Source organism: Guillardia theta (assembly GCF_000315625.1).
Source record: "Guillardia theta CCMP2712 unplaced genomic scaffold GUITHscaffold_101, whole genome shotgun sequence".
Lineage (NCBI taxonomy): Eukaryota > Cryptophyceae > Pyrenomonadales > Geminigeraceae > Guillardia > Guillardia theta.
Genome location: NW_005434573.1, coordinates 1 through 8638, shown reverse-complemented (window position 1 = coordinate 8638; position 8638 = coordinate 1). Strand labels below are relative to the sequence as shown.

The following is an 8638-nucleotide window of genomic DNA, read 5'->3' as shown; positions in this document are numbered from 1 at the left end:
AGGGAGCATGAGGGGAATGAGTTGCCGATGGACGGAAACAACCTGCTCGAAGGAGGAGGGGATGTTGTACATGTGCGCTGCTCCTTCCCCTGCTCCCCTGTTAGCCTCCAAGTGTCTTCCAGCTGCTGCTGCTGCTACCTACCACCCCTACCTACCTACCTCCTGTCTTGCCTCCCTCTCCCCCTTCCTCTCCTACTAGTTCTACTGCCCTTCCTCCTTGATTGCTTCCTCCCTACCCGAAGGACCGAAGTTGAGCCGCTCTTTGCTCGGAGTGGTTTGACGACGAGGAGGCGACTGTAAGCCCTTGCTCGACACGGCAACTTCTTTCACGTAGGTGCCCTGGAGATGAACGTGAGGGGCAAAGCGGGAGAGGGACAGGAAGGAGGAAAGAAAGGGGACAGGAGAAGACGGAAGAGGAAAGCACGAGACCAGGAGGCGAAAAGGAAGAGGAAGAGACGAGTTTGGGAGAGAGATGGAATATGGAAAGAAGGAGGGGAAAGGGGATACCGGTCCCGGAGAATCGGCAAGCTCGCCCCTTATGTAGGAGCCATGGCGGTCAAACCTGCCTGAGGTACCGAAGGAGGAGGAAGGAGCCTGCGAGACCATGTGAGAGGCAGGGATGAGGAAACGTAGGAAGAAAAGGGGAGGAGGAGAACACGAAGACAAGAGGGGAAGGAAGAGAGGGAGAGAGGGAGAGAGAGGAGGGAGAGGAGATGAGTGGAGGGGACAACAGGAGGGGAAGGAAGCGAGAGGATGGAAAGTAGAAGGGAGGGGCGTAAAGGAAGGACGGGATACCTGTCGCTTCGCTGCGGCTTTCTCGAAGGATGACTGAACCTGATGTGTCCAGCAGAAGAATCAGAGGAGCGGGAGGAGGAGGAGGAGGAGGAAGGGGAAAGGGGAGGGAGAGGAGAGGGAAAGGGGCGGGGCGGGGGGTGACTGAGGAAAGGGGAGGAGGGGTGAGATAGCAGGACAGCAAAACAGGAGAGAGACATGAGATGGGTGGGCAAGAAGGATGGAACCTTGTACGCAGGTTCTGCACCTTCACCCCTTGGTCCGAAATTGATCCGATCTGAAGACTAGAGCCAATCTTACTTTGATCAGGAGGAAGGAGGGGGAGGGGGAGGGAGGGAGGGAGAGTAGGAGAGGAGAAACATGAATGTGAGTCAGAGCTAGGGCATGTCGACGAGGAACATCCATACGACAAGGAGGATGAAGGAAGAGGAGGACCCTGTATCCTCGTGATTGAGGGAGGGGGGGGAGGGGGTTGATGGTGCATACCGCCCTGCGAGCTGTTGATGGTGAACTTGGTGGTCCGGAACTTCTTTGACTCCTCAGAGGACTGCAAGAGTAAGTCAGCTCCCCAGCATTCATCCCATATCTCCTCCTCCTCCTCCTCCTCTACTATCCCTCCCTCCCTCCCTCCCTCCGTACTGCCTCCCCTCTCCCTCTCCTCCTCTTTGCCTTCCTCTGCTCATCCTCCGCCTTTCGTCCACGAGCTTTTCCCTCCTCCTCTTCCTCCTACCTCTCGCTCTGGTAAGTTCCAGGACCTGGTACATCCTTCATGGACAGGTATCTGCAGGTCAACGTAACCAGAAGAGATGGAGGTGAAGAGGAGGATGGAGGGACGACGAGGAGAAAGAAGAGGAGTGGTGGTGGTGGTAGTGCAGGAGGAGGAAGAGGATCGGCGAGGACAGAGGGGTCTTACGATCCCACTGATTGAAAGCGATCAGATGACCCGAACGCACTGGTTGGTCGCTAAGCAGAAATATCATAAATATGGAGGCAGAGGAGGACGAGGAGGGGGGGACAGGAGGACGAGGAGGACGAGGAGGACAGGAGAGGAGGAGGAGGAGGAGAGGAGAAGAGGAGAACGAGGAGGGGGAGGAGGAGAGAACAAGAGGGAGGAGAGGACCATGTAAGACAAAAGCAAGCGTGCCATACCTCAGCCTTTGTGCTGTTATCGAAACTTGATCTGACCGTATAGATGGGCCCAGGACTCTCAGAAGCTCCCGAGATCTACGAGCGCGGATGAGGAGCGCAGCAAAGGCGATGCAGGGAGGGGAGGAGGACGAAGACAACAGAGATTGAGGAAGAGAGGAGGGAACGCAGGAGGAGGAGAGGGAGGGAGAGCACGGGCACCTTCGTGAAGTCGAGCCTGGTGGAGGGGGAACGAGGAGGAGAGGCTCTTCCTTCTACATGCGGTTGCTCTGCGATCGGGGGGTAAGAAGGAGCAGGACAGTGCCGTTGAGTTCACTTGCTGCAGCTTTGGGAGTGTACGATCCTGGTCCAGGACAATCGTCCGATCGGATGTAGGCTCCAAACTACATCATCGTCATCGTCACGAAATCAAGATCATCATCATCGTCGTCGTCGTCATCATCATCAGCACCATTTCCATCATCAAGATGGTCAAGTCACCATCACCATCACCATCACCATCTCACAGCATCACTTCGCCTCTTTGCGAGCCTTCGCCATGCTCCAAGTTCACGTTCCCTTCCTCTCATCATCGCCTCCTAACACACTTCCGGTACTCACCTTGCCAAACCTCTCCGAGCTTCCAAACCCTCTCGTCCCTCCCTTGCTCGAGAACGTGTTGACCTTGGCATCGTAAACTGCTCATCGTTACCACTGCATTCTTCTCCTTCTCTTCTCCCTTCGCGTCACCTGCGTCTGCTCCCTCTCCCTTGGGCCCGAAGTCTAGACGATCCATCGATCGCACACTCCCGAGCGTCCCATTCCTGCTTGCAACTTACAAGCACTCCTCCGCAACACCTGCTCCTCTCCTCGTAGTCTCCTTCTCAAACCTGCCTAGGCCATTCCATCCACACGTGCGGACTCTTCTCGCCCTCCTTCTCGTCCTTCACTCGTCCTCAACTACCACCTCCTCCTCTCCTCCCTTCGCTCCTTCCCCTCCCCATCCTCCTCCCCCTTTCGTTTCCATGGTCTCACCTTGAGCTCGGCTTTGGTGACACTGATGAGCTGTAGCTTCCAGGTCCAGGAAGCTCCTTGGTAGACTAAAGCACCGTCAACTCCTCTAGCTCCCATCCTCGTCCCACTACCTTGGATAGGTAGGATCCCGGTGAGAGGAAGCGATCTGACGTCCCCATGGTTGAAGTAGGCTTCTTAGAAGGAGATGAAACCTGCAGCAAGTCATCGATACACAGGAGGAGAGAAACAACAGTCAAAAGTAAGTTTTCCGCACTGGCCCATTGAGCCGAAGTTGAGCAAAAGATGTATGCAGAAGAAAGGCAAGAGGTTATGACATGTCCTCACCTTGGAGAAGCTTGAAGGAACGTTGTATACCATGTCCGCTCCTTCGCCCTTCCCGGAGAAAACCTTCCCCGAGACCCGAAGGTTAGTCGAGGAAAGTTTCACCGGTTGCGTGTTCACGAGAACAGGAGCATCGTGAGAAGAGGAGGAGATATTTCATGGATGACATGGTGGAATATGATCATGTACTGATATCGCTGCTCGACAACTCCAAGGAAGGAGAGTTCAAGGAAGAGCAACAGAGGGAAAAACAACCGAGAAGGAGAGGGAAGCGGACCGGCAAAGCACAGGAAGGGAGGGGAGGGAGAGCAGGGTGGAGAGGGAGAGGAGGAGGAGGAGGAGGGAAGCAGCATGTGCCGCACCAGTCGTTCTCCTGTCGGTACTTCATAGTACCCATCGCCATCTTCCCACACTTTAGAGCGCATCCCCGACCATGCAGATCCCGAAGGTAAACGAAGGGGTAGGGGTAGACATTGGGAAAAGAGGGGGTGTAACAACTTGAGTACCCTGATGGAGAAGGGGGTGGGTAGGTGTCTGACCGTATCAATAAGATAAATACGGGGGGTACTAGCCAGGTAAGCTGGGGGACAGGGGTAGTATGTGATAGGAGGGGGTTGGGAACTATTTCTGATGTGGGGTGGGGTGGGATTGGCAGTTGAAAACGATTTTTTGAAAAAATGATCCATATTTGATATTTCAAGACTTATCACGTAATATCTCTCTGAAATTTGAATTCAACCTTATCATTGTTGGAATCTGGCTGATCGGACTGACTGACTGCAGATCGCACTGCGGCAGTGAGACGGTGCTGCAGGGCCCGGCGCCGGCCCGGGCCCCGCGTGACCGTCGGCCCGGGCCGACTGATCCGAAGTGAAGGTATCAGTTAAGTTTGGGGGACAGCAGTCGGCAGGTTTAGGTTTGGTTCTCGCTGTCTTTTCTCTTCTCGCCGTTTGGCCTGTGCGACAGTGTCAGGGTCAAGCCTCCTCGACTCTCCTGATTGTCCTCGTACTGATTTTTAACTTAACTTTGAGTAAAAAAGTATGATCCGATCATCCGATCGGACCGAGTCAAGTTGAACTTCGGAAGCCGAGCCGCCGAGCCGCAGTGTCCCGGATCGGGCCCGGCCGGCGGCGGCGTCCTATCATACGGTACAGCGGCAGCCGCGACCAAACTTTGAAATAACCATTCTGGGGTCAAACCGCGTTGCCAGTTGTTTTCGCCCTATATCTTCAAGGGGGTGGTGCATGGGAAAATGGGGGTACACGGCGTGTGATTTGCGCAGGTTGAAATTCTGTACTGTTGAAATTCAAACCAAATTCAAAACCGTGATTAAAAGTGATTTTTGGAAGTTTAGCTTATCGTTTCTTGGTACCTTCTAAAATGTTTTAATTCTACACGCCTCCACCCACTACCCCAGCGCGTCTCCCCTCACCATTCTGCTCTCATGTCGCGAAGCTCTTCTCTGCCGATCCTTGTCTTCAGTGTTTGAGTTTTGTGCGAGCATGTTTGCCCAAGTTGCAGTCACTTGCAGCAGGTGAGCCTCATCAATATTTCTCTTCGTCAAACCCGCTGTGCCGGTTGGTGAAAATGTTACAATGCCATAATCTGTTTTCAAAGTTTGGTTTGTTGAACGCATCCATTGATGGGGACGAGCATACCACGAACACACTGTGACACGAGCATGAAGAGACTCGAAAGTATTTTGTGAGAGGAAAAGGTGCAAATGAACTCATTACATCACACAGGTAGAGAGTTCTTCTGTGGGTTGTTCATTTTTTAATCGTTGTGAACAAGTAGCAAAAGCATGGCGATGTTGATAACTAGGTTCTGAATGGTTGCAGCTGAAACGCACATGATTACAAGATTCCAAGACCTTTATTCCACGAAGACCTTCATCTTCATGTACTGGATGGAATATCATATTTATGAGAGATGCTTCACTGTGCCACATGACTTGTTCACATCATGTTTGTACTTCTCCGCCTTTGAATGATGCATCTCTTGTTGCATGACTTAAAAACCACTTTGTGAAGATGCATAGTCTTGTATATATCCATGTCCACATGCTCAAAGCCTTGCCACTTTGTGACAAACAATATTGAAAAATCTTGAAGACAGCAAACCCAACGGCACAGTGTTGGATGGCAGTGCACCTACAGCATGTGCTTCGATTCTGTTGTGCGCGCACCATATGCTATTGTGGTTGTCATTATCATTGACTGGAAGTCAGTGTCAATTTGCTGGTAGTTCGACATCCTGAGATAAATGCTTCGAATGAATAATAAATGTCAAATCAGATATCACCTCCAACCTTGATTCTACATTCATGTCAGTCTGATTGCAACGCACAATGGATTCTTGCATGCAAGCTGACAAGCTCGAGACTTGATCCCTGATATGATCTGAGGCTTAATTGGACGTCAACAGCTCCGCCATTAGGGAAGCAAAGCAAAGTTCATGCATTTCACCAAATGTGCGAACATGCAAAGGACTTGAGTGAGGAGAGTTTGGAGAGAGGAGGGGAGATACTTCAACAAGAGCTTCGTGAGAGTCAAGTAATTGGCATATTTTAAAGAGTCAAATATCATCAAACTTTTTCTGAACGTGTGAAGCAACGATGTAACGAAGCGTACAGAAGACATGCCGAGGAGGGAGTCAAGTGAGATGTGATTGCGCCTTATTTAAGTGAACTCGTCATTATCTTACAGATATTATTATTCAGTTCACTTTTCAGATAAAGTACATTACTCTGAGAGCCCAGAAGTCTTGAAGAGAACATTGATGATACGATTGACTTAGTCGTCGGACATGTAGGATGACGAACTCATGCAGATTGATCCACTCCTGCAAGATCACCAAGTAAAAATTTATGCTGGATTCTTGATGCCAAGTGTACCTTGCGATCATCTTCTTACTCGGCAGTCCTTCACCTGTGCTCATGGTGGCAGCTCGCTGACCTGGCTGCTGTGCTCGCCCGGCGGCTCAGCATGACGGTGTGCGATTTGACGATGGGAATGATGGGGAGTGTTTCCCCACCCTCATCGATAGGGTGGGTCATCAAAATTGTTTTAGATGGTACAAATCAGCAGTTATAAACCGTTACTCAGTACAACTGCTTGTACCACGGATTCGAATAAACAATTCATTACCGTTAAAACAAATGGACACGCCAGTTCAAAATTTGAAGCACCCCTACCACTGATATTACCGAGCACCACCCCTCAAAAACGATGGGGTACACCACCACCGGTATCCTATGAGAACAGCATACGCATTCCTCTTTTGCGTTAATAAAGACCAACGCGGTTTGACCCCAGAATGAACCGCCGGGCGGCCGCCGGGCAGTGAATCATTCTGCTCATAGCGGCTGGTTTCAACTTGGCAACTTGGCAAGGCGCTCTCACCCTGCAAGCCGCGTTCAGACCGTACATGAGAGTCGGACCTAGCCTAGTACTGGCCGGGGCGACTCTCAGTGACTGTAGTACCCCGGGCCCGGTGACCCAGACTGGCCCAGTGGGCCATCAGTACTCAGGACCGTGAGCGGCACCCGGTCCGCCGTTCAACGGTTCCGAGTTCTATCCGGAGGCCGCGCGACGGACTCTTTACTCACTCAGTGCCAGTGACCGTACCGTACTCGGATCATCGCCCGGCCGGGATCCGGGCCGGGCCTCAAGTTTACTCAAAGTTTCAGTTTACTCAAAAATTAAGCTAAAAATTATTAACTCACCTAAAAAGAGTTATTGGGTAGGAATAAAATATTGACCCTGGGTGGGGTGGTACTCAATTTTTGGGTGGGAGGGTAGGGTATGGAAAGCACGGGTAAATATGACTGAATTTTGATGGGTACTGTAGATAGAAATGAAGGAGGGGTGTACGATCATTGGGGGTCAGATGTTTTGTAGATGATTTGCCGCAGGGTACTGGTCTCTGGGGGGTAGCAAGTCATGTTAGTTGGGGTGGGTGGTTCTGCGACTTCGGAGGCAATGAAAATGCCGCAGTCGTAGGAGGGAAGGGAAACGAGGGGGAGGGGGGAGGGGAGGAAGAGGAAAGAGGAATACATGAGGACGTGGATGTTGGCTGGGGCATGAAGAAGAGAGCAGTTGTGGATGATGGGAGATGATGATTGAAGGGAGAATGTTGTTGTCGTGAAGAGCGATGGATATGTACTTTGATACGATAACTAGGGGAATCAGAGGACATGTAATGATGAGTTGTGGTGCTTGTCATGGTATATACATATCGTCGTTAGTCTATGAATTTTCAAGAGTGCTGTTCAGCACAAATGTTTTGTGCTCAACAATTCCGAGATAGCACTTATCGGTCGGGTTGAAGAATGAAGTCCATGACAAGACAACATTGCAAGGAACAGATGTGAAGTGATTGAATCAATGATGTCCAGGACTGATGATCCCGGCGGATGCTCGAAAATCTTGCCCTTGGACAGTGAGGACCAACAAAGATATGTGATGCGGGGATGACCGGAGAGGGGATCAGCGGTCGGCAGAGTTGAACTTGTTGAGATCGGTCTCTTTGTGTGCGGAGGTGCAATGGACTTGCGAGGTGAAATGATTCGCTCTTGGACTTCAAAGTGCGGTGAAGACTGACCTCCATGCTCTCCGCAGAGCTCATTGCTGCTGTCAACAATGACATTGGGAATTTGCAGTCGGGTGTTCAGAGTCGAGTATGCTGAATTTCGTGTCATTGTGCCGTAATGACAGCTTGCCTTGACACAGGAGCTGAGGAATGTCGATCTCTTGTATCAGTGCGATCATGTCGAACCTCCGGTCGAGGAGGAGAAAGCAGCGGCTGCTGTATCCGACGAAGACCTGCTCAAGGTTGGTTCCTGCTCTTGCCCAACGCCGCTCCCCCCGCATTCTGATCTTGTTGCCTCGCTCCTCTGCTCGCAGAAGAAGCTTCTTGCTTACATGACCATCGCAGAAACTCTCTCCTCCTCTCACTGGAACCTCGTGCGAGCTGATGTGGCCTCCTCCCCGGCATGTCGCAGAGTGCCCAAGGGAGGAGGAGCCGCTGAATGAAACGAAGGAGGGGATTATCCCGATGATGATGGCGCATGACGCAAAGAGAGCTCACAACCCCTCTGCTGTGATGAACAGAGTCGTCTTTGACTCCATCGAACCCAACCCCAGCAGGCAGGCGCCCCAGGAAGCTGCCGCGGGGCAGGTACTTGCCACAGTCCCTCCCTCCCTCCCTCCCTCCCACCCACCCAACATACCTACCCACCTCTTCTCCCTCTCTTCCCCCCTCCTTCCTTCTCACTTGCTCAGCTTTCCTTCGTTTTTCCCTTTCCACTTTCCATCCTCAGCTTGGGTCTCGCTTATCCGCCCCTCTCCCTCATCCCCTCCCC

The 8638-nt window shown here is 51.8% G+C and overlaps 3 protein-coding genes across 3 annotated transcripts in view; 2 read left to right on the top strand and 1 right to left on the bottom strand.

Moving 5' to 3' along the window:
- The window catches only part of GUITHDRAFT_145318 (hypothetical protein), a gene marked incomplete at both ends in the record, with an annotated part of 6381 nt that extends 5811 nt beyond the window's left edge, over positions 1–570 (top strand). Inside the window, one exon of the mRNA XM_005823868.1 lies at positions 335–570. Within this exon, the coding sequence (XP_005823925.1) occupies positions 335–570 (236 nt within the window). The remainder of the gene's footprint in view (positions 1–334) is intronic.
- A 599-nt stretch (positions 571–1169) lies between these two features.
- GUITHDRAFT_116811 (hypothetical protein) lies at positions 1170–3309 on the bottom strand (the record flags this gene model as incomplete). The annotated part of the gene is made up of 10 exons (XM_005823867.1): positions 1170–1228; positions 1279–1339; positions 1942–2016; positions 2140–2207; positions 2255–2321; positions 2539–2615; positions 2668–2741; positions 2953–3017; positions 3063–3143; positions 3277–3309. 10 exons carry the CDS (start codon positions 3307–3309, stop codon positions 1170–1172), a joined length of 660 nt encoding a protein of 219 aa, XP_005823924.1.
- Positions 3310–7820: 4511 nt separating this feature from the next.
- Positions 7821–8309, top strand: GUITHDRAFT_116810 (hypothetical protein; the record flags this gene model as incomplete). The annotated part of the gene is made up of 4 exons (XM_005823866.1): positions 7821–7833; positions 7896–7954; positions 8007–8108; positions 8181–8309. The coding sequence occupies 4 exons, from the start codon at positions 7821–7823 to the stop codon at positions 8307–8309; spliced, it is 303 nt and encodes a 100-aa protein (XP_005823923.1).
- Between the last annotated feature and the right edge of the window lie 329 nt (positions 8310–8638).